At 49.7% G+C, this 25,020-nt stretch overlaps 2 protein-coding genes across 2 annotated transcripts in view; one reads left to right on the forward strand and one right to left on the reverse strand.

Moving 5' to 3' along the window:
* The window catches only part of IPPK (inositol-pentakisphosphate 2-kinase), a 48,602-nt gene extending 35,744 nt beyond the window's left edge, over positions 1-12,858 (forward strand). Inside the window, exons 12-13 of the mRNA XM_080819855.1 lie at positions 9,532-9,611; positions 11,603-12,858. Of these exons, the coding sequence (XP_080675981.1) occupies positions 9,532-9,611; positions 11,603-11,828 (306 nt within the window). The 3' untranslated portion in view covers positions 11,829-12,858. The remainder of the gene's footprint in view (positions 1-9,531; positions 9,612-11,602) is intronic.
* CENPP (centromere protein P) overlaps positions 3,854-25,020 on the reverse strand; it is a 242,805-nt gene continuing 221,638 nt past the window's right edge. Inside the window, exons 6-9 of the mRNA XM_080819860.1 lie at positions 15,358-15,437; positions 14,292-14,383; positions 13,879-14,023; positions 3,854-4,023 (exon numbers count right to left, since the gene is read on the reverse strand). Coding sequence (XP_080675986.1) covers positions 13,893-14,023; positions 14,292-14,383; positions 15,358-15,437 — 303 coding nt within the window. The 3' untranslated portion in view covers positions 3,854-4,023; positions 13,879-13,892. The remainder of the gene's footprint in view (positions 4,024-13,878; positions 14,024-14,291; positions 14,384-15,357; positions 15,438-25,020) is intronic.

The raw sequence follows: 25,020 nt of genomic DNA on the forward strand, positions 1-25,020 counted from the left end.
TAAAAATAAAAAGAAATTAGTTTGTCTTTGTATATTCATGTTGTAGCTTGCAACCTTGCTGAATTCCTTTATTCTAATGGATTTTTAGTAGATTTCTTAGAATTCTCCCTATACAAGATCATCTGTGAATAGAGATAGCTTTCTTCCTTTCCAATTCGGTTGCCTTTTCTTTTTCTTGCATAGCTGCCCTCGCTAGAATTTTCAGTACAGTGTGGAATAGATGTTGCAAGAACAGAGAATCCTGATTTGTTCCTGGTCTTGTTGGGACAGTGTTCAGTCTTTCATCATTATGTATGATGTAAGCTCTGGGTTTTTCATAGATACCCTTTACCAGGTTGAAGAAGGTTGCTTCTTTTCCTAATTTGTTGAGTGTTGTTATCAAGAAGGGATGTTGGAGTTTATCAAATATTTTCTGCTGCAATTGAGATGATTGTGTTTGGGGTTTTTTAAATTTTATTTTGTAGATATGGAATATCACATTCATTTGTTTTTGGATGTTAAAACCACCCTCAGATTCCTGGTATAAATTGTACTTCGTCATGGCATATGATCCTTCATACATGTTGCTAGATTCAGTTTGCTGTGATATTGTTGAGGATTATTGTGTTCATATTCAAAAGAGATACTGGTCTCTAGTTTTGCATTTTTTATGATGTCTTTTCTGATTTTGGCATCAGGTAATACTGGCATTATCAAGTGGATGCGAATGTTACAGCCTCATATTTCTTGGAGGATTTTGAGAAGGATTGATATTATTTTTAAAATATTTGATACATTTCAATAGTGAAGCCATCTGTGCCTTTTCTTTGTAGTGGTTAGTGTTTTGATGCCCAGTTCAGTTTCTTTATTTGCTACAGGTCTGATGATACTGTTTCTTCTTGAGTCAGTTTTGATAGTTTGTGTCTTTTTAGGAGTTTGTCTATTTCATCTAAGTTGTCTAATTTATTGGCCTGCAATTGTTTATAGTTTTCCTCTTCTTCAAGTAAACTCTTTAGAATTAGTAACTGAAAGTGAAAGTCTACATCCTATTTATCAGGATATGTTTATATTTCCCCACACTATTGAAAGGTAATCTTTTCTGTGCACAAATCAGGGGTTCAGTGTTTCTCTCCTAGCATTAGACCATTCAGTGTAACATTGGACTGGATGTGGCTGCTGAGAGGTCTTCTCTCAATCTAAGTGCCCTTTCTCAGGAGGAGAGTTTTTCCATGCCTGCTTTTTAAAGAGCTCCTTTCTCTGTTGTTAGTGGGCATTGTGATTAGGTGTGTACTTTCTATTTATTTATCCAGTTTCATGTACATGTGCCATGCTTCCTCTGTTGGTGTATTTATCTCTTCCATTAGTTCTGGAAAATTCTCAGCCATTTTTTCTTCACATATTTTCTTTCCATTATCCTGTTCTCTTCTTCTGAGACTCTAATTATATAGGTCAAACCTCTCTTTATCTTCCATATGTCATAACTGTACTTCCCTATTTTTTATCTCGTTGTACTACATTCTGGGTATTTCTTCACTTCTCCCTTCAATTCACAGATCCTTTCTTTACCTGTGTCTAATCTGCTAATTTATTTGTTCATTGAGTTTTCTGTTTCAGTAGTCATATTTTTTTATTTCTCAAAGTTCTCTTTGGTCCATTTCCACATCTGCTTGGTACTTTTGATAGTTCCTTGTTGCTGGCCCAATTTTAAATGTCATCTTTTATTCTTTAAACAATTCGTGAAGTTATTTTATATTCTTTATCTGATATCAGGTACATAATAACACCTTAGAGGTAAAAAAAATTCCTTGTTAATTTGGGTGATTCATCAATGCTGTGTTGTCTGCTTACGTTTTTAACAGTTGATTTTGAGCTCATATGTTTGCTCTTTAGTCTGTGGGAATCCTGGGGACCTAAATGGGGGATGCCTTCCTCCAGAGAAGTTTCTTGGCTTAAGGGAGAAATCTCAGTTTGGATCCATGTACTCTGTGGCTTATTCCTGGAAACAGTGCTCCACTGATAGCTGCCTGTAGAACAGCTCAGCCTTCTCATTTGCTTCTTGCTCAGAGCCCTAGTTTTGGCTCTTTTAGGGCGACTGCTGAGAAGAGGGGATTGAGTTAGTGTTTCTCTTACCTCCTACAAGCCCCACAGCGCACTGAAAGGTGTGTTAACGGATTTAGTTGTTTTGTAGTAGCGCCCTTGGAAGTCCTCCATACCCCCTGAAAGTGTCATTCTCTTTAGTATGGGCATTTATTTGGGTCATTTATTTATTTGGGTGTTGTTTTTAATTTGTTACTGTTAAAAATAATGTTGACAATTTTGTACTCCAATTCTAGTGCACCTAGGCATATCTGAAGGTAGATTACTGGAAGTGAAATTGCTGAATTGACTGATAGATTCTGTTAGTTTTGTCCTTTCAAAAAGATTTTGCCAATTTACGTTCCTTCTTGCAACAATTGAGGGCCCTTTCCCCCATGCCCCCCAAAACACTATATATTAATCAGTATTTGGAATTTTATTTTAATTTTCTAAGCTTCTAATTTCAACCATTTGGTTTTTTGTTTTTTAATTTCATTTATTTGAAGAGACACAGTGAGAGAGGGAACGCAAGCAGGAGGAGTGGGAGAGGGAGAAGCAGTCTTCCTGCTGAGCAGGGAGCCCGATGCGGGGCTCGATCCAGGATCCTGGGATTATGACCTGAGCCGAAGGCAGACGCTTAATGACTGAGCCACCCAGGCGCCCCTATTCTCAACCATTTGTATTGTGAGATATAGCACATACAGAAAAGTGCACAGAAAAAATGTACAGCCCTTTTGTCACAAAGCAAAACTCTTGGTGGAATTATCAGTTAGGTCTGGATGTAGAACCCTGGCAGCCAGACATAATCCCTGTTGTTTCCCTGTCACTTAGTCCTCTTTCTTTTCTCCCCCAAATTAACTGTTGTGTTGGTTTATATTCTTATAGTTTGGCTTGTTTTGGTTTTGAACTATATATATGGAATCCGGTTTTGTTTTGTTTTTTTAAGGTTTTATTATTTGGCACACAGAGATCACAAGTAGGCAGAGAGGCAGGCAGAGAGAGAGGGAAGAAGGCTCCCTGCTGAGCAGAGAGCCTGACGCGGGACTTGATCCCAGGACCCTGAGACCATGACCTGAGCTGAAGGCAGAGGCTTAACCCACTGAGCCACCCAGGCGCCCCAGAATCTGTTGTTTTTTTAAGAAGAAAAAACGCTATACTATTTATAAGATTGTCACATTACTGCATGCGTGTCCATACGTGCATTGCTTTACAGCATCCATTGAACAGATGTACCACAATTTATCCATTTACTGTTGATGGACATTTGGGTTGTTCCCTGTTTCGGGCTGTTACGAACAAAGCTGCTGTAAACATTCTTACGCAGATATCTTGCTGAACATGTCACACATTCCTCTTGGATATATTCCCAGGAGTGGAATTTCTGGGCCAGAGATAGGAGCATGTTAACTTTAGGAGACATTGCAAAACAGTTGCCTACTGACATTCCCTACAACTGGCTAGAGTCGCTCCCATTGCTTCTCATCCTCTCGGCCACTTGGTTGTGGGTCTTTTGATTTTAAATCATTCTGGTGACTATAGTGTTGGCTTTTCATGCTGATGAGATTAAATACCTTTTCATATGTTTATAGGCCATCTGTGTTTTCTTTTTTAAGATTTTATTTATTTATTTGACAGATCACAAGTAGGCTGAGAGGCAGGCAGAGAGGAGGAAGCAGGCTCCCCGCTGAGCAGAGAGCCCGATGCGGGCTCGATCCTGGGACCCTGGGATCATGACCTGAGCCGAAGGCAGAGGCTTTAACCACTGAGCCACCCAGGTGCCCCATCTGTGTTTTCTTTTGTGTAAAGTTTCTTGCCAAGTTGTTGTAGGATTGTCTTTTTTTTTTTTTTTTTTTACTTGATTGGAAGGAGTTCTTTGTGTATTCTGGATAGAAGCCCCTTGTCACATGTGCGCGCTGCTGCTGTCGTCTTCTACTCCGTAGCTTGCTGCTTTACTCTCTCAGCGGAGTCCTTTTAAGAAAGGAAGTTCATAATTAAGATAGTTTAATTTACATCTTTTCCCTTTTTAGGAAGTCTTTATCTATCTTAGGGTCCTACAGGTATTTTAGAAACCTTTATTGTTTTGCCTGTCATATTTGGTGGGTATGGCATGAGGTGGGGTTTTCTTTTCCTTTGATACGGAATTGTCCCAGAATCTCAGGAGTTATCCTGATCACTAGAGACTCCGAACAAGCCTTGATACCCGGTAGAGCAAATCCTTCTACCTTCTTCTTCAAGGTTGTCTTTTTCCTTGGATCCTTTTGACCTTTGCTTGTGTACCTAAATCTTAGAATCAACTTGTTCAGTTCTACAAGGAAAAGGAATAACAAACCTGTTGGGATTTTGATTGGTTTGGCACTAAAATGACAATAGGAGTTGACAGCCATACAGTACTGAGTCTTTCAACAGGGGCATTTCTGTTATTTTAGGTGTTGTTTGAAAACTATTAAAAACAGAGGCACCTGGGTGGCTCAGTTGGTTAAGTGTCTGCCTTTGGCTCAGGTTATGATCTCAGGGTCCTGGGATCGAGTCCTGCATGGGGCTCCCTACTCATTGGGGAGTCTGCTTCTCCCTCTCTCTCTGCCCCTTCCCCCTGCTTGTGTTCTCTCTCTCAAATAAATAAAATCTTTAAAAAAACTAACAGCATTTTAGAGTTTTCTTTAGAGGTCTTACATTTATTAGATTTATTCCCACATATTTGGCGGTTTGGGATATAAATGGTATCTTTTTAAAAATACTTCATTTTAGCGGCACCTGGGTGGCTCAGTTGGTTAAGTGTTTGACTCTTGGTTTGGGCTCAGGTCACGTTCTCAGGGTCCTGGGATCGAGCCCCGCATCGGGCTCCCTGCTCAGCGGGGAGTCTCTGTGTTCCTGTCTCTCTCCGTTGCCCCTCCCCCCATTTGTGCATGTGTTTCTCTCACTGTCTGTCTCTAAAATAAATCTTTAAAAAATTTCATTTTAAAATGTTTGTTGTGGACATATAGGAATGCAATCGATTTTTTTTTTTTTTTTAAGATTTTATTTATTTGTCAGAGACAGAGTGTGAGAGCACAAGCAGGGAAGGGGCAGCCTGGGAGAAGCAGGCTCCTTGCTGAGCAAGGAGACCAATGTGGGACTCAACCCCAGAACCCCGGGATCATGACTTGAGCCAAAGGCAGACACTTAACTGACTGAGCCACCCAGGTGTCCCTGCAATTGATTTTTCTATTTGACTTTATATGTGTCAACCTTGCTAAACTCAGTGATTCTGTTTTCTTAAAAGATTTTTATTTATTTGAGAGAGAAAGCATTGGCGGGGCGCAGCGGGAGAGGAAGTGTACTCGCCACTGAGTGGGGAGCCTGATGCAGGACCTGAGCCAAAGTCAGCCTCTTAACCGACGGAGCCACGCAGGTGCCCTAAACTCACTGATTCTGACTATTCACTTACAGCTTTTGGATTTTCATCGTATGGAATCATACTGTCTACAAATTTGATTTTTTGCTTTCTGATCCTTAGGCCTTTTACTTATTTTGTTATGCTTAACTGCATATAGTTTGTTTGTGACAATGGGAATTCCAGTCTTGTTCCCATTCTCTGAGAAACCACTTTACCACTAAGTACGTTGTGTGTTGTAGGTTTTGGGGGGGGGGTTTATTTATTTTTTAAATAAATAAGTTAAAAATTAAGGATGTTCCATTCTATTCCTAATTTGTTAAAAGTTTTGCTCAGCAGCAGATTGTTGAATTTTATCAATGCTTTTTCTATTTCTATTAGATGATCATAGGACTTGTCTATTTTCTGTTAATGTGGTTAACTGTACCATTTTTACAGTAATTTATTACTTTTATATATTTGGTTTGCTAGTATTTTGTTTAGGGTTTCTTCTGCATATATGTTTAAGAGTGATGTGAGTTTTTTGTAATGTCTTTGTTAGGTCTTGGTATCAAGGGTATGCCTGCCTCATAAAACATTTGAAGAATGTTTGCTCATTTTCTGGTTCTCTGGAAGAGGTGAAGTAAGAATTGTATTATTTTTTCCTTAAATGTTTTGTAGAACCACAGGTAAAACCATCTGGGCCGATCATTGTCTTTGAAGAAAAATCTTAAATTGGGATCTCAGTTTCAGATTTTCTTCTTCTTTTGTCAATTTTAGTAGCATATCTTTCTAGAAATTTGTCTCATCTAAAATTTTCAAAATTTTTGCATATAGTTTTTTGATTATATTCTCTTATCTTTTAATGTTCTATAAGATCTGAAAATGCTCTTTTATTCCTGATGTCTGCTGTTTTCTTTCTTAATCCATACCACAAAGAGTTTATCATTTTTGTTAAGTTTTATAAAAATTAACGTAGGATCCTATAGTATACTGTGTGATTCTTTCCTATTTTAGTAATTTCTGCATTTAGTAATTTCTGTTTTTCTTTCTTCTTTGGATAATTTGTTCTTCTTATAACTTCTGATGTGCTTATCTAATTAAGTTTTAGACTTTTTTCTAAAATGTGTATTTAACGCTATTTTTTTGGTGAACATTTTTTTTAGCTTCATTCCACAAGCTATATTTTCAACACCATTCATTTAAAATATATGCTCTCATTACTATTAAGATTTCTCCTTTGACCCATGTAAGTATTTAGAAGGAATTAATTACCAAACACATGGAGATTCTCATTATCTTTTTTGTATTGATTACTAGCAACATTGCATTATGGTAAGAGAACACAGTCCATATGGTCCTTTGGAAATTTGTTAAGATTGGCTTTTGATCCTTTGAAATGTATTATGATTTGCTTTTATAGATCAATTTATTTGAAAAATGCTTCTGTGCATACTTTAAAAAAAGGTGTCTTCTTAAATTGTTGGGTGCAATGTTTTATATCTTCCCATTAGGTCAGGTTAATTGTGTTCAGGTCTTCTATCACCTTAGTTTACTGCCTGCTTCTTTCAAAAGAAGGATGTTTTGAAGCTTTACATAATAATTGTGGAATTTTCCGTTTGTTATTTGTTTTGAGGCTATATTGTCAGGTGCCTTAAAATTGTTACTTTCCTGGTAAATCAAATTTTTACTGTGTTTATGTCTGGTATTACCTTAAGTTTCCTTTGTGTGATACTAGTGTAACGTCTGTAGGTTCTTTTGGTTAGTAGTCGCACTGCATATCTTTTCTGTTCTTTTGTTTTTAGTCTTTGTCTTTGCATTTATGGTTTGGTTTTCTATCCTTTCTGATGTTTTTTGAACGTATACTTGGGTGTAATCCTTTACCACCTGTTTTGGTAGGTTTCTTGTCTTCTCCTCTTTTAGAATCTTTTGGGTAATTTTTTTAATCATTCCATTTCCTCACTCTGTTGGAATTTACAGAGTCTTTTGTTTTTCTCTTAGTAGTTATCCTAACCTTTGCAGCAAGCAGTTCACTTACAAAAGTCTAATGTCTAGTACCTTCACTCTTTTTTTGGACGGTGCAAAATTCTTAGAGTATGTTTTACTCTCATCTTGACTTAAATCCTGTCGCTGTGTATTCTGTTGTTTTAAACTCAAGGAGATGTTATTACATAGGCTCAGTGTTCTTTGACCCACGGTTGCTTCTCTCGGGTTGCTCTTCATCCTGCCCTGCGTCCTGGAGCTTGTATCTAGAATGATCTTGTTGTCTGAAGGTAACCTTTAACGTTTCCTTTGTGTTGGTCTGCTGGTGACTCATTCTTAAGTGTTTGGTGATGTGTATAACTGATTGTGTTTTTTTGGAGTCGTTCTTCAGTCTGTGGCTTGATGTCTTTCCTCAGTTTTGGAATATATTTGGCCTTAACATCTTCAGATTTGATTTCTGCCCGTTTCCTTGGTATTTTCCAGCTGTCTTACTTTTCATGCCTCATTCTGGAAATTTTTTACTTGGACCTGTCTTCCGTTTTAGCAAGTCTCTTGAGTTTTTTCTAATCTGTTAAAACTATCTCTTGCATTCTTAATAATTGGTTTTTGTATTTTTTCGGTTCTAGAATTTACATATGGTTCATTTTTATATCTTCTAGCTTTCCTCTCAAGTTCTTGATTTTGTCGTTCATCCTCTAGACAGAGCAGCAGGTCTGTCTGGTACCTCCAGTGGCTGCGTCCGTGTGTGCCTCTGCCGGCCTGGGCCTGGGGTTTCTTGCAGGTGTTCACGCAGGTCATGTTCTATTAATCCTGGATATTTTAACTTGTGTGTCAATCACTACATTTTATAATTATTTTAGAAATAACGCAAGGCTTAGGATAATGTCTTCTTCCAGAGAGGATCTTGGGTTTGTTTCTGCTGGGGGCCAGGGAAACCCTAGCAAGTGAGGGTCCTCTGACCCGTTTTTGTGAGCGATCTCTTGGAAGCAGGGCTGCGGGTCCCGGAAGGCTGCCAGCCTGTGGCTCCCGCCTCCGAGTGGCTCTAGCCCTTGCCGCCTTGGTGCTGATCGTCTGTGATTGCTGCCGATCTCGATCTTCCACGTTGGTATTAGGACAGTGTTCTACAGATACTTCCTCTTTGGGAATTTGGATCTGTTAGTCTTTTCTGGCTTGTCTTACTTTATACTTTTTAAAAATGTTTATCTCTTTAATTCGTTTGGACTGAATTTTTTGTGTGTTTTGTGAAATAACCTGATTTCGTAGCCAAATGAACCAAGTATAGAAGAGGTTTTGTAGGCCCCCAAAAAGCCACCATCCGGCCCGAGGTGCCCTGCATGGTTGTGCGCAGGGAAGGTGGGAACTGGACGTTTTCGCGGGGTGGGACTCGGACGGGAGGGGTGCAGGGAAGGTGATCAGTCAGCACATGGCGTTGAGGCCAGTGACAGCCTATAAGGCCCATTTCCTTTTTTGTGATTATTTTTGTAAAAGTGAGAGCTATTCAGTCTAAAAAACTCAGATAATAATGTGAGACATCAAAGGCGGGGGGTGGTAAATGCCCCAGACTACGCTGAGGTGATGCTTTCCAGAACCTGTGTGTCTGCCATGTAGGTGGGCACACACGGCCTCACGAGTTGGGTCCCCAGAGCATGCTGTGTGGTTTGCGCCAGCGGCCCTGGCAGACATGGTTGTAGGCTGGTGCGAGCACGTGGTCCAGCCCAGTGTTGAGAGCCACAGTGCCTGGGTTTGAACCCAGCCTTGCTGTCACAGGTCTTGCTGAGCAGGCCGGTTGTGGGTCACTCTGGGGATGAAGGGAGTTCACACCGAGCCTGGCAGCCCTCCACCCGCAGCATCATTCGTGCTGGTGGTGTGACCCGAGCAGGCCGCGCTGGGCGTGTGTGGAACAGAGCTGGCTCGGCACTGGCAGACTGGCTGCCTTGCTGAAGACAAGCCTGCATCCTGGTGTTTGGAGTCGGGGTCCGCGTGCTGCCTGCAGTGAGAGGGCAGGGCGGGCGGGGCGGGCTGGCCTGGGGCTTCCTCACTTACCCCTGGACCTGTAGCTGATTTCTGGACCGTGCCAGCTGCTGGGTGCTGGGTGCGTGTGGTGGGGCTACGGTCCTGGTGCTGACCTCCCCATCCCGCCGTAGGTCCAGCAGTACCGGGTGGCCATGACTGCGAAGGACTGCTCCATCATGATCGCGCTCTCCCCCTGCCTGCAGGACACAAGGTGAGCTGCCTGCTGGGTCCCCTGCTCGTGTCCCTGTGGTTACAGCACCCTGGCAGGCCACTTCTGCTGACAGGCTGATGTCCGTGGGCTACGTGACACCTAGTAACCCACCATGGCTTGCTAACTCCTGCTGCTCTCTTGAAGCTTGTGATTCGGTTGGAAAGACATTTACAGAGAATATCTTTAAAAGATCGTCCTGTTAGAGATTACTATCCTTTTCTAAGAAAATACTCCAAAGACTTAGAAGCAGCTTGGATCCTGTGGCACAAATTCCTTCCTCTCAAGGCGCCACGTGCTGACGGACGCTTGGAGGCCCGAGAAGCTGCACATCCCCCACGAGGTCCCGATACACCAGCCTTCGCGGCCCTTCCGGGCTGTGGGACAGCACAGTCCCTGTTGAGCTTCCTGTTGGCAGCAGCTCTCCCTGGACATTATCATCCTTGTCTGGTCCCCTCCTCTGCCTTTTTTTAGGAATTCAGGACGAACGTGATAATCTTCTCTTGCTAATTAGATGGCATCTTCAGCATTGATCCGCAGAGTGCCAAACCCCACACACAGTGTTTGTGGAATGTTCCACATTCTTCTGACATGTGTTCCCGGGTCAAGATGACCTTATCGTTGGCCGCCAGCCACCCATTTCTCAGATGCTTTTGAACTAAACATTCCCAGGACTGCTGCTCCCTGGCAGGCACGGAGCGGATAGGAAGCGCGGAGGGATGTTTCTAGGGTGTAGCTGAAATCCGAAAAGGCTGTTCTGTTTAGATGAGGACCCCTGGGATCCCGGGAGCATGTGGCTGCAGTGCGCATTCACTGGACTGAGCCACCTTGTGTGATGACAGAAGCATGTGGCTGTCACCCGCTGCCCTCCCTCAAACAGGCACGCACTCAGGAATGTGCGGGAATGTGCAGGGCGGGCTGGCTGGTTGGCAGACGCGGACGGGGCGGGGACGCCTGTCCCAGGAGTCCCGGGGCACAGCGCGGGAGCGGTTTGGCACTGGAGCTGCGCCCTGGGCTCCCCGGAACTTGTGCTGGACACACAGACACGGGCAGCCTGTCTGCCAGGCGATGCCTGTCTGTGCGTGTCACCTTGTCAGGTGCCGGCTCGGTTGTGGGAAACCTGCTGGGGGCCCGAGAGGTGCTGTCCCGGCCCCGCTGCCTGGAGCTCAGGCCTTAGAAGCGGGACCTTCTGCCGTTCGGGAGGGAGTAGCTTCGGCCCAGCAGCCGAGCCACGGCTCCCTTTTCCCGACAGAGGGTATTTCAGGACAGGAGTTACGCGAGAGTCTCGGCCTTGATGAGCTTTGTCAGAACGGGAGCGTGTTCACTGGCCTTCCCCTCCCAGGCAGGAGCTTTTGAAATTCGTGTTGTTTTGGGATGTTTTCTAAATCTTCAAGAGTAGTAAGCGTGGGAAACTAGGACTCGTATTTCTCTTGGGCTAAACCGAGCTCTTATATATTTAGCCGTTGTTGGATGCAGAATATTACCAAGCACTCTGAGAGCTGAGTTGGGTGGACGGCACCGCAGTTTGAGTACAAAATTTAGAATTAGCCTCAGAGTGGTTGGTTTTAATACAAATAATTGTTCATTTTCTGTTATAAGCACGACTCCTTCTGATGTTTAGAAAACCCACAAAACTAAGCCTTAGAAACAAAACATCGAGCCCTGCAGATGAGATTTGAGACTAAAGCACGAAATCCGAGCGCGCTCTCCAAACGTGAAGCGCCGCAGGGAACAGGGGCTTCGCACCAGATGTGGGAAAAGGCGGGGGAGGGCAGTCTGCTCCATCGGCTTGAGGAAAGGCCAGGTTGACCTCCTTTCTCTCGGGGTTAGTGATTGCTGAGTCCCAGGGGCCCCGGGGACTGGGGGGATACCTGCTAGCCCTCCCGGCCGTGCGGTGGGGAGGGGGGGTCACGGCAGGCATGGGCGGGGTGCGTGCCCCAAACAGGGTGAGGATTTGGGGTTCATGTGTCCTGAAGCTGCTCTTCCGCTTCCAGCTCCGAGCAGAGGCCGGTTGTCCCTTCGTCGAGATCCAGGTTTGCTTTCTCCGTGTCTGTGCTGGACCTCGACCTCAAGCCCTACGAGAGCATTCCTCACCAGTACAAACTGGACGGCAAGATAGTCAACTTCTACTCAAAGACTGTACACGCCAAAGACGCAGCTGTGATGCCGACCAGGTACAAGGAGAGTGAGGACTGCACGTTAGTTCTCCATAAGGTCTAGGCGCTTCCTGCGGGGGCTTCGAAACTTGAACACAGAATGTGCAGGTTGAATGAGAGAGCTGTTTCCTGTTGTGTTGGGTGACCTTTGGCTGTGAATGTTTTTGCTTTTTAAACACCTGGCCAGGTGGGGCTGTGTCTGGGTGACCCTGAACGGAAGGTCTGCAGAAACACCTTCAAGGACGAGGAGTGTCAGACCGGGGCGCTGCTGCGCGTGGCGTCTCCACGCCTCCTGCTCTGGGCCGCTCCTCCTCCCCACCCGGGGCTGATGTCTAATCTCTGATGTAAAAGCCTTAAGACCCAAGGTTTGGATGTCCTGCCACCGGACTCTAACATAGAAAACTTGAATGTTGCGTACATCTTACAGTTCGGTCTTGAAAGAAAACATGGATACTACTGGAACTTTCCCAGCTGAGTTACGTGGTCACTTTGTCCGTGCGAGCCCCCGGTCAGCACAGGCCTCGTGGGCCCTGCCGCACGGAGGGATGGGGGGCTGGTGTGGACGAGGGTCCTGAGGTCTCTGTGGAGGTGCCACGGCCACTGCTCTGCACAGCGTCTTCAGGGAGGATGGGACTCAGGTCAGGGGTGGACACCACTCACACGAGTGCTTTCTCTGACGTGAGGGGAGCCGAGGCGTTCGGTGCCGTGTGGCCGCTGCTGCGGAGCGGGACCTGGGGCGGCTGCGCGCCTCGGATCCTGTGCTTCGGGGGAGCCGCCAGCTCTGCTCCTGCAGAGATGAGCGGCTCCTGGCTGGCACCGAGAGGGTTCTTGTTGGGGTCACCGTAGCGTGCCCGGCTGCTAAGAAAACTGTGGGGAATCTTGGCTTTGGTTTTTTACTCTATGGTGGGTTGTACAGATTATTTATATCATCGTTTTGAGGGACTAATGAAGGTTTATTGTAACATAAGATTATAATAGCAAAACCACGGTATTGTATGGAAATGCTACATGAAAAATAAGAATATTTTGCTGATTGTAAATTTTTGTGGGGAATTTTGTGATAACTTGAGAATTATACTTGTTTGAATCAAGCCAGCTCTCCTAGAATTTATTCAGCTTTGTCCTAACATTACTTCTTTCCTCAGAGGTTCAGAAAGATACTCAAATGACACGTGTCTCACCCGTGGGCGTTGGGGGGCTGTGGAGACACCCCTTGCAGAGACATGAGTGGACGGAAGCAGCTCTGTTGTTTCGGCCGGAGGTAGATCCTTGTTGCTGGCCTGTGTGAGGATGGGTGTGCCCGGCGCCCCGGCCTTGCAGGGGGGTGGGTTGGGCCACCTCTGAGGCCCGTCCTGGCTGAAACTAGCAGCATCCACATGGTGACCGACGAGGTCCTGCCCTGTGTGGTCTCCGCCTCACACTCTGGTGCGGCCCCTTCCCTGACTGGTTTCAAGCAATGTTTCTACCGATTCTAACCTTCTAAATGGGGCGGCTGAGGCCAGTGCTGCCTGGGGGACGGGGTGCGGGGGTTGTCAAGTCTATGACACTGCATTTTTAAAGCTGACTGCTGCACGTTGATGTGAAGACCAAGAAGAGTGCGTTCTACTCTGTAGGGCAGGGTGGCAAGGTGGGTGTGTCACCCTGGGCGTCAGGAATGTCAAGGAGTGGGGGCCCTTGGGTGGCAGAGGGAGGGCTGACCTCTAGGGCGCCTCCATCCTCAGATTTGGTGAGAGGTAGGACCAGCTGCTCCCCTAAATCCAAGGATGGACATTCCTATTACTATTTTTAAAATAATAATAGGAAATATAGGAAAAATAATAATAAGCTTAACTTTTGAGAAAATTTATTATTTTTTTTAGCATTCTGTACCCCCAGCGTGGGGCTTGAACTCATGACCCTGAGATCAAGAGTTGCACGCTCCCCCAGCCGAGCACGCCAGGTGCCCCAGGCACTGTACGTGCTGCTGGTCTGGCGTTTTGTACTCCAACAGCTGTGTCTGTTTTCCCACGTTCTGACGGATGATACAGAATGTGCTAAAACTGCACAGACGTGTCCTAAAGGTGTCGTTTCTCTGTGAGGACAGCCAACTGCTTATGTGGAAGAAGGTCACACACCTGCGTGCCAGGAACTAGCTGGAGTCCGCCGTGCAGAGCGACTTTATCAGGCTCTCGAGAGCGGCTTCAATGCCCAGCACACCCAGGAGGGCTCGGAAGCTGAGAGGCGCGGTCTCCAGGACTCGGTTCCGGTCCAGCTCCAGAGCTGCGGGGAGAGCAGGCTGGCTGAGACGCCGCGCTGAGACCCTCCCTCCCCAGCCCACGACTTCTGTGACCGTGGGGACGGACCCACACACCAGAGGTGGGGAGGGAACAGTCTCTCCTCGCCTCTGCTTTCTGATCACTGATAAACCGATACACATAACAGACTGAAATGTTCAGCTTTTGATTCTTGCCCTGAAAACCAGAAGACAGTAGCAGGCGCCTGTTGGATACAGTAAGTCCTTACACACACCCCCTTGCCAGGCCCCTACCTCGCTGTGGTGCTTTGGGGAGAAGGTCCAGCTTTGGCAAAACCTTCCCTTCTTCATCTATCCGCACCCTCCAAACGATGACCAGCTCGAACCTGAAAGATGTAAGATGCCTTCCTAAGTGCTGTTGGAAGTCAGGTGGGAAGTGTGACCTGTGTGGCACCTGTCACCCTCCCCGAGGAGGTGCTCCTGAAGATGTCTGGCACGGATACGCGCCACGTCTGCTCAGCGAAACACATGTGACATGAATGAAGAGGGAAATGGACCCCAAGACCCAGCAAGATGCTGTTCTGGACCCACAATATGGTGGTGTGGCCGTGCGGGTGACGTACAGGACGCGGAAAACCTACCGGCGTGGAGCCTGACCGGACAGCATAGACTGAAAAGCATCGGCAGTGATGGGAGGCCAGGAATTTCACTTCCAGCCTGGGCCCTCTAGTGTCCAGTGACATGGACAGGAGTGTGAGAAACAGTGGAAAACGATGGATGACCCACGTGCCCAAGACCCGAAGAAAGCAGAAATGCAGCTGACGGAGCAGAACCACTGAGAATAAATGAACTGTGTACAGCTCCACACACTGCCAGAGCTCGTTTTGGAAATAATGTGGAGTAACAAAGGCGAGGCTGAGAAGTTACGGCTCCATTTGAAGGTTTGAAAACAAAGCCCCTCAGGCACTCTGACATAGACCGTGAAGGCGCCTCACGTGCGGGGGGGGGGGGGGGGGGGGCTCCCACGTGTGTGCACGGGACCCCAGAGAGGTCCTCCCTTCACCCAGAACTTCCTGCCTGCTGGCCTTTCCCCAGGTCAGCCCATCAAGATAGAGCCCCAGCTCCTCCCGGCCTCCCCTCCCTGCTCACTCCATCCCTGCAGTGAGCCCAGCACCACTGGCCGTTTCCCCATGTCCCCTCCCTGCTCTCTCCCCCAGGGCTGCACAGACACATCAAGGTGTCTGGAAGGGAGTTGACATTCGTTTTCTACCACTTGTAATGCTCGCTTGTAAGAGCAAGCAGCCGAGCAAGCAGCCGTCTGGTGCTGGGGAGGCTGGGCCTGCAGGGCATCTGCACTCACGCAGGCTGGCGGGCGCTCCGGACCACCATGCAGCTGGAGGCGGCCCCCTCTGGGAGGTGCACGGCTTCTGGGTACTTCTCCTGTGGGAGAGGAAGCGGGTACAGAAAAATCAGGGACGGGACAGGAGCCAGGAGCCGCCGTGAAGTCGTCAGGTTGCAGCGCACTGGTGGTTCGGCATCGTGGTCCCCCGAGACGGGGAAGCTGAAGGCCTGCCCCCCAACCTGCTCTTGGCTCCTTCTCCTGCTAGGACCTGCAGCCCCATTTCACACAGGCCGCGATGTAGATGGTGTCTGCCCTCCTCGTAAGGGACCAGGACTCAGACCACATCTAAGGCGGGACCGGGTGAGAAGGCCTGGAAGCCATCAGACGCGTATTCCAGACCTCCAGTGCTAGACACTTCGACGCCAAGGCCCCTGGCTCCCAGGAGTAGCACCTGCGTCCTCGTCTTTGTTCTCACGGTTCCTGGACGCCTGAGGGGACATGTGCACCAGACCACTGTCCTCAGTAGAAAGCCCCAAGACCCTGAACAAAGACAAGACTCCCTCCTTTCCTTTCCACGTCTCCCAGATGCTCTGTATCTTTCTGTAAGTTCAGTAAACGCTCTTCTCACCTCCTGCTGGCTCAGCGTTTGATTTCCATCCTGCGTGCAGCCAGGGCCCCTCTTAGCTGGTCCTGCAGGAGCCCCTCTGTGGTCTAAGACCCAGTATGCCGCATCATGGCCACCCCACTCCTGCCGCTTGTGCTCAGTGGTGCTGCCTGTTCTAGATCTTTCCACTGCCCCACAGCCCCCACGTGCCCACACCCTCTACCTCCCAGTGAAGAGCTTCATCCCGGTTTCACCTGTTTGTCCCCCAGGGCTCTCTGGCCTTTGGCCACGCTGCCTCCCTAGACCCCTCTCTGCCCTGGGGTGGCCCTTCTCTCTGCCCTGTTCTCGAGGCGTGGGTGGCCTGAGACCAGTCGCACGTGCTCTGCAGGGTTCCTTGCAGCTCACCAGGGTGATGCTCGACCTGATGACCAGTGCTGTCTTACTGCTGTTGTCTGGAGCTTTAGCATTTGGCCTTAAAAGCCCTTCAACTGCAGCCCCCAGGCAGGCCCCTGCCGCAGTAGACGCTCCCACCCATCTGCACTTTGGGAACAGAGCCACTGGGGGCCCCTGGTGACCTCTGCGTCAGTCTCCCCTGAAGTGTGCCTAGCTGCCTGGGCTAATGGGGTCTCGAGGAGCACGCTCCACCAAGCCAGCTTCGCGAGATCACATGCCACGCGAGAGCCAAATGTACTCTCTCTAAAAGAGGGAAATGAAATGGAATTTCACAGATTTCTAGGCTTGCAACTCTAAGGTAGGGCTGGTTTTCCCCTATACCTAATATTCTAGAAAAATCTGATCCTATTCCTCGCAGCAGAACTGACACATAAACATACACCTGGCTTCGAGGTCTGCTCTCTGGGGAGCGGACCACAGGGCCGGGGGAGAGCAGCCGAGGCTGCTGTGGGCTCCGGTGCGGACTGTGGTGGGCCTGTGGGCTCCGGGGCCAATGTCCGAGACACGTCTTCTCTCCCTCCTCCCACTGTGTGTGGTACAGAAACAGATATCCGGGCTGACGCTGAGGTCAGGTGCGAGCCCTGCTGTGTCCCACACGGAGCCTCACGGGACAGCGGTGGGTATTGGAACCCAGGGCTTCAGAGGACAGGACCTTCCTGAGGACACAAGTGCTCGGTGGACAGAACCCAATCAGCCCTAAGAAGAAGGTCTTGTAGGGACAGCTTCTAAAGGGCCGGCCCGAAGATCAGCCTCTGCTGCCAGGGTGTGAGGCCAGTGCTCCAGATCCGTGTGTGAAAGATGCCGACGGAGCACGATCACGTCCAAACACCAAGCTGTTCTGACCAAAGGCTGGGCTCGGCCTGGTTTAAGCTTACAGCCAGTTTCTAATTTCAGCGAAACAGTGTGTATGAGAAAATGTATACTTAAGTGTTCTAAATGGAAAGCGCTGCTTGATTTTTCAACCTCAAGCTCTTCTAAATTAGTAACAGCTGTGGCAGGGCCCCACAGAGGGACACGTGAGCGCGGCGGGGCAGCTCCCAGGCTGGGGGGCGGCCGCACGAGGCGGGTGCTGGCTCTGGCGTGGGGCCGTGGGGCAGACACGCCGCGGGCTCAGCCCCTGGGGGGACCTCACAGCCTGGCGGGGCCTCCTCACCAGCAAAAGGAGGGTTTAGATAAGTGTTCACAGAAAGATACACTCCCTCTAGTTTAAAAACAAACAGAAACAAGTACAAATGTGGACACCAGGAAGAGGCCGGGCACCCAGGATGTTTCTGGAGAGCTCTTGGGGGGCGTGCTGAGTTGCCTCTTACACAAGGCAGTACGGTGGCCCGGTGGCCCGGTGGCCCAGTGGCCCGCGGCCCGGCTTCCCGCACCCGCGCACATGCAGCAGAGCGCGCAGAGCGGAGCCCACGGGCAGCGGCGGCGACGAGACCCGCAGAGCGCGGTGAGACCGCAGTGCGCAGGGGGCGCTGCGGAGAACAGAGATGTGACTTGGGACGCAGCTCCTAAGGCAGATGAGCACATTTCAACGGTGGTTAGAAGTTTCACGTAGGACCGTGTGTGACGGGAGGTGGCGTTGGGAAGCTGGGAACAAGCTGTGCGATGGGGGGCTCTGCACACGCGGGGCGGCATCCTTCCCCCTGGAAGCCTGTCCTAAGTGTGATTCAACACGGGGTTTACTCAGTGCTTGCCACGCGCCTGGCAGGGTGCCTTCAAGAGCTCCCCTGGTGGCTGGCAGCAGTGGTGGCCATGGGGACGCTGGCTTGGGGTCACACCCTTTCACACCGGAGACTTGCTTTACCGTTGAGGTGGCTGCTGGTCCAAAGGGAACAGAACTTCTAGGAGGACTGGAGAAAACCAGCCTTGCGTTTACTCGCCGGTGCCACCAGCCCAGTGCCCAGGGGGAAGGGCCCGGGACGCCCTGCCTGCCTCCTGCTCACACGAACGGGCAACCTTGCATCCTGAGCTCAAATGCACCTGAGTGTCCACAGATAGATTCATTCATCTTGACTTTATGTCTGGCTAATTCAATGATTTCTTTTTAAAAATTGAGATATAATTCACATACCATTTACTCCTTCAAAGCGTACATAATTCAGGGGGTTTTAGTGTATTCAAAGGTCGTACAACATCTCCGCGCCCCAACTGCAGAAGCCCTGCTGCTTCCGCTACTGCCCCTTCACCCCTCTGTGCCCCCCAGGCAGCAGGCAGTGAGTGTGGACCGACTGTCCACAGATGCCACCATTCTGGGCATTTCAGACAAATGGAATCATTCGAGATGTGCCCTATGTGACTGGCCTCTCTGACATGCACGTTCTCAGGGTGACCACATGGCAGTCAGCGTCCGTGGTCACTCCTTTACGCGCTGAGGAACACCCTGCGTTCATCCCCTCATCAGCTGATGGGCACATGGCGGTTCTTTGCTTTTTGGCTACTGGAAACAAAGCTGCGGTGCATGCAGGTGGGCACCTGCGTTCTCCTCTCTCGGTGATGCGCCTGAGAGCGGCACAGCTGAGTCCTAGGGGACTCCATGTAGCCACAGAGGAACTGCCCAACTGCTGCCCGCGGTGGCGGCCCACTTTCACGATTCCATCAGCAGCGTCTGACAGTCCTGATTTCTCCGTCTCCTTGCTGACGGTGTTTGTCATCGCCCGTCCCTTAGAAACCCTTCTTGTCCTCTTGGTGGGTGGGAGGCGGGCGGTCACTGCGGATTGCATTTCCCTGGTTTTCTTGATGGCCACGATGCGGAGCCTTGTCCCAGGCGTCCAGTCATCTGCTCACCTCTGGGGCAGTGTGTGTTCACATCCTTTGCCTAATTTTTAAACTGTGCTATTTTTCTTTTTATTAGTGAATTATAATAGCTCTTTGTATTGTTTGGATACAAATCATTTCTCAGATAAAAGGATTTATCCCATTCTGTGGATTGTCTTTTTTCTTCCTTACTGGTGTCATCTGCATGAAGATTTTAATTTTGATGAAGTCCAATTTCTCTGTTTTTTTTTTTTTGCTTCTGCTTTTGGTGTCAGAACTAAGAAACTAATGCTGAACCCAGAGTCACAGAGATTCACACCTGTGTTTTTTTTCCTAAGAGTTTTATATTTTTAGCTTTTAAAATTAGGTCTTTGATCCATTTTGAGTTAACTTGTGTAGATGATGTGAGGCAGGAGTCCACCTTCATTCTTTTGTCGGTGATACTCAGCCGTCTCTGTGTCAGTCATTGAAAAGACTGTTCTTCCCCATTTAACTGGATCTGGTCATATTTTAATAACATCTTGTATTTGAAGACAGCCTGGTCCAGAGTACGTGTGAGGTTTCACCAGGGCACAAAATGCATCCCAGACTTCCCAACAGATGTATATATGTAGAAAAGTGAGCCTCCCTGTGTATCCCATACACAGAAATGGATCACAGATCTAAATGTAGGAGTTAAAATTATAAGACTTACGAAAAAAAAAAATCTTCCTAGTCCTACGTTAGCTGAAGATCTCTCAGATACAAAATAAAAACTAGGAGCCACAAAAGAAAACGAAATGGGGTAACTTCATCAGAATTAGAAATGACTGCTCTTAAAGAGGCCAGCCTCAGGCTACATGTAAAGAACATTTATAACTCATTAAGACAAACAACCTAATTTATATAACAGTCAAAGGATTTAAAGATACCTAACGGAAGAAGAGATGTGGAAGGAAAAAGGTACTATCAGTAGTCATTAGGGAAATGCAGTGAGATACCACCCTGTATCTACTAGAACGGCTAATACAAACACGACTAAAAATACTGAGTTTTGGTGGAGAAGTGGATCTGTTCCTGTAGAAACTGGGAGTCTGGTGGCTTCTTAAGGAGTTAGATACGCAAACAATCCTACTCCTGAGTATTTACCTGAGAGAAACCAAAACGTGTCCAGAGAACTGCGTGCAACTGCCCCTCATCAGAGCCGCGTGCCGGAACCAGTGAGCGCTCCGAGGCCCATCCCCCGACAGCAGGTGTGCGAACAGCCTGACAGCTGCACGACAGAAGGGTGTCCCACCCCAGTGTCACCCGCCTAAGAGCATGACAAACCTCGGAAGACAGCCAAGAAGGGCCACACGGATGAGAATCTAGAGGAGACAACAGGACAGAAGTCACAGGGTGAGGTGGGGGAATGGGGCGGACCACGAGGGTGTCCGTCCAGACTCAGCAAATTACGGCTAAAACAGGTGCGTGTTATTGTACGAAAATGAGACCTTGTTTCTACAAGAAACATCCCTCCACTCCTGGGGCCCAGGCAGCTCTGTTCTCTTCAGGTGAAGGGTGTCCCCTGAGAAGCCCTACTTGGTGCCACACACTGTTCCGGACGCAGCGATCCAGGGACGAGCCCGCGAGATGCACGTCACGGTGAGTGACTGGGTGGTGGTCCAGAGCCTCCTAACACAGGTGCCACTTGGGTTCAGACCTGAATGATGGCAAGATGGGGGCCCCCAGAGCCAGCCTGTGTGGGACTGAGGTTGCTCACTGCGGGAAAGGGGAGGAAGGTACAGACATAGCTGGGAGGTGGGCAGGGCCAGGACACAGGCTCAGCTCCAGAGCCCGGTGCGTGGTCTGGCTGCCGTCCTGACACGGTCGCTCTGGCGGCCAGCGTGTGGGGAGCAGGCGTGACTGGGGCGGTGGTGGGCCCTGTGCCAGACTCTGGTGGGTGACGAAGAGCCCGAGGCCCGGAAGTGAGACGAAGGCGCAGGCAGGTCCCAAGAGCCCGTGGCACCAGGAGAAGCAGGGAATGGCTGGGAGTGGGCAGTGAGGGGGTGCGGTGAGCCAGCCAGCCCTCCAGTCATCCCTGCTTGGGGACAGGCCTGGGTGGACAGTGGTGGGCGCCTCTGATCAAGTTACCTGTCATCTTGAGACTCACAAATCTAAACCTCCACAAGCTCACACTCATGGGAACACCCGACCCGTGGGAACACCAGCCTCCAGCTGCGCTCCTGGGAGCTCACCCGACCCCAGAGAACAGCACCTGACCCCCATGCGGTCTGCACGGCCTCAGGGTCAGAGCTCCCTGCGTGTGAAGCCCCGGACCTCCCCAGGGCACAGATGGCGCCCTTCAGTAGGCCCGTGTTCTGGCCACCTGACACAGCACACACTCCAAGGACTGGGAGGAGAGCCCCCCACTGTGGCTCTAGGGGGGGGGCATGGGCAGGGGTCCCTGCGACGGCTGCTCATGATTTTCTGGGTCCGGGGAGGGGCTTGTGCAGCTCAGAGGGTCGGTGGCTGGTCAGAGCCGTGGGGGCATCTGTGCTACAGCTCACACCCAAACACTCGGAGACAAATGTTCTCATTATTCCCAGCAACAGAAGGCCTAGATGTGCATGCGGAAGAATGACCGTCGGCTCTCACGTGGAAAGACGAACAGCTATTACGTGGCCTCTCAGTGCCAGACAGGGGAGCAGGTTCCTTACACACATTCTATGTCTGTGATCACAGATGTCACATCATAATCATGCTGCTCTTATGGGCTCAACAAGGGCTTGGTTCCAGGGGCTCTGGGACCCTCTGTCACCTCTGCAGGCTCAGCCACACAACCTGACACCCACCATCGCTCCTCTGTCTCTACAGCGAGCAGCAGACACGATGCTCCTGACACTCGGCATTTCCCTACATGTGGGGCCATTCTGCTTTACCAAACAGAGCCACCCCAACTAGCAAGTGCCCCTTCAGTGTTTTGATCCCTCCTGTGCCCCAAGCTGCTCCCCTTCGTCTGGGCAGTTTGGAGGGTGCAGGCCTCTTGGGCTATGGACGGACTTTGGTCAGGTCTGCCATGTCCTCATGATGCCACGTTGGGAGCAGTGTGGATGCACTGCAGGGCTGGTGGCCAGAGGTGACCCCTTTCCCCTGTAACCACTGTCTTCCCAGGGACAGCCAGAGACCAGGCCACTGTCTGCTTCATGTGGGATGTCCATTCACCAGCCTGGGCCCCGGGGTTGCCTAGGGGCTGAGTCAGCCACATGGGGACTGCCAAAGGGTGACTGTCTCCTTATCCTTCCACATCCATTAGTGGCTTTCCACCAGAGGAACAAGGTTTCCCCCCTCCCTTATTTCTGTACCAGTACTGACTCTCAGTGTGAATCCACATTTCTCCAAGCCCCGCCAACAAGGCCCTTTTCTGGAGAAAGAGCCCAAGAGGACAGGCCGGAGGAATGCGCATACGGCACGGCCCCTCCGAATGCCCCTGCACACACATACCAGACACGAGCAGGAGATCACCTCGGGCTTCCCTCCAGGGGCCTTCCCACTTCCCTCCTGGGCTTACTCTGCCCTCTTCACCCTTAGTGGATTCCTTGCATCAGCCCATCTACAGTCTCCCCCTCCTGATGGCACAAGGTGCCTCTTTGGGAAGAGAAGGCACAGCCAGGAAAGCACATTCTCTTTCCATTATCTAATGGTGCTGAGCATTTTCTGGGCCACATGCTGGCCAAGGACTCTGTCCCCTTGATCAGAGGAGGATCTCAGACCGTGACGGCTCGCTCGGAGGTGAGAGGATATTGTACGGCAGTCCTGGAGAAGAAATCCATCACAGCATCACCGTCTGAAATAACAGAACCAGCCCCCTGCAGCACTGTGAGGACATGGAGGGTTCTCGCTGCAATAGTGCACACTCGTGACACACGGTGGGCTGACAGCTGACGAAGTCCTGAGCTACAGAGCCGAAGAGAAGGGGTCCTACGTTCACGTGTTCTCATTACAGACGGGATGGAAAGACCAGCTCTTTCAGATTCTGTATGTCATGGAAGTAAACACCCATGACGTGAGACCAAGCGCTGCTGAATCACCTCTTATAAACCAAGCTGCTCCAGCTTTCCTAGGTGTGGTCCTGGAAATGGGACACAGACGCAGCTCCCTGCATGTCCACACCCAGGGCTCTGGGGGTGAGAGGTGGGGAGCAGACCCCAGACCCCATGGGTGGACATGGGGTCCCTGACCTCCTTCAAGATGCAGGCTTCTGGGGGCTCCACAAAAAGGAACCGTGGAAGGAAATAACTGGGAAACGCTGAGGAGCTCGGTTTCGCGTATTGCTGGGCTGGAGGGTGGTAAAAAACATGTCCTAAATGTTGCTCAGTAAAACAACCATCAAACTCGTTCTAAGCCCACAGAGGCTTGTAAACCAGAAAAAGCCAGACCATCATGGTATTAGGGACTGCAGCCGCAGGCAAGCCTCAGGGCCTGGTGTGCCTCTAGGTGTCTGGTCTCCAGCCCCGGGGCCCCTGGGGCCTGTCCGGATGTTCTCCACTCCCCGTTTCCCTCCCTGCCCTTCCCCCTTCTGTCTTGTTCTGTGAGCCTTGGGCAGAATCAGGGCATCTCAGGGACCCACCTTGTTAGAAATGAAGACCTGGGTTTTTCCCAACAGAAAGTGCCACACGAAGGGTGGCTGTCAGGAAGTGGGGGGCACCCGGAGCAGGGGTGGCAAACAGCATTAGCTGCCGAGTCCACACCCCCGTGTCTGCACAGCAGCTGATTAAAATGGTTTTTACATTTGTAAATGGTCAGAAAAAAACCAAAAGAGTTTATGCCATGGGAAAATTATATGAAGTTCAAACTCAAGTGCCCATGCTGAGATCTCGTGGGGCGTGTGCATTCCTGCCCACCTGGCAGTCTGGCCGATGTGTCCCCCCGGGAGGCCCCTGACACAAGCAGAAACCTGAGGGGAGGCCAGGGCAGGGCCCGGGGGACAGCACGTGCCAGAGAAGTCAGGAGGGGACCACACCACATTTTTCATGGTGTCTCTTCTTGGGAAGTGACCCCAGGAGACAGGAGAGCAGACTGGCCCACGACTGTTCAGCCTGGGGGCCCTGGATGCATTGTGTCCTGCGTGGCCCTCGGAACAGAAGCAGGACAGTGGGGCCTCTCTGCTCTGTAAGACGTGCCCCTCACCCTTTCTCATTCCACCTGGGACACGACCTCCTGGGCCCCAGGACTGAACGTGCCCTGTCTTCTTCCGTTTACCCTATCTTCCTCCTCGTCCCAAGGCCTCCTGGCAGAAGAACGTGTCATTTCCGTGCTGCTGTGTAAGTCACAGGATGGTTCTGAAGCCTATATGGGACAATCATCCAGCTGAAATTCCTGAATCCCCACAACCATGTTTCTTGCTACTTCCTTATAGTTTCTGCTACATTTTTCGTATTTCATTTTAATTGTATTAAGCTACAAAAACTTCACAAAAACCCCCTCAGTTCATATTTTATAATTCCATATTTCAGTTTTATTTATCCTTTGTCTGAGCTCAGGTACTCACAGTGATTTCTGTCCCAGGAGACACAGTGTACTCTAAGGTGGCCCACCCCACGGGCACCTTCCCACCCTGTCTTTTGACTTCTCCCAACAGAACCTGTTCACTTGGTGAAGGGGTGAGAGCGACCATGCCGTTCCCCTGGAAACAGCCCACCTTCCCGACAGGAAATGGAGATGCCCTGTGTCCCCCTCCACTTTCTTGTCTGGGTTTCCTCCGCACAACCACCTGCGCCGATGGCCCACGGGGCACTGCTCGGTGGGGACAAACCAGCCACCTCACCCACCCCTTCTCATCCAGGGACTCGGGGGGCGGGTGGAGCCGCACTGTCTTGGCCACACTGTCTTGGCCCATCCAGACTGTAAAACTG

Source organism: Martes martes (assembly GCF_963455335.1).
Source record: "Martes martes genome assembly, chromosome: 12".
NCBI lineage: Eukaryota > Metazoa > Chordata > Mammalia > Carnivora > Mustelidae > Martes > Martes martes.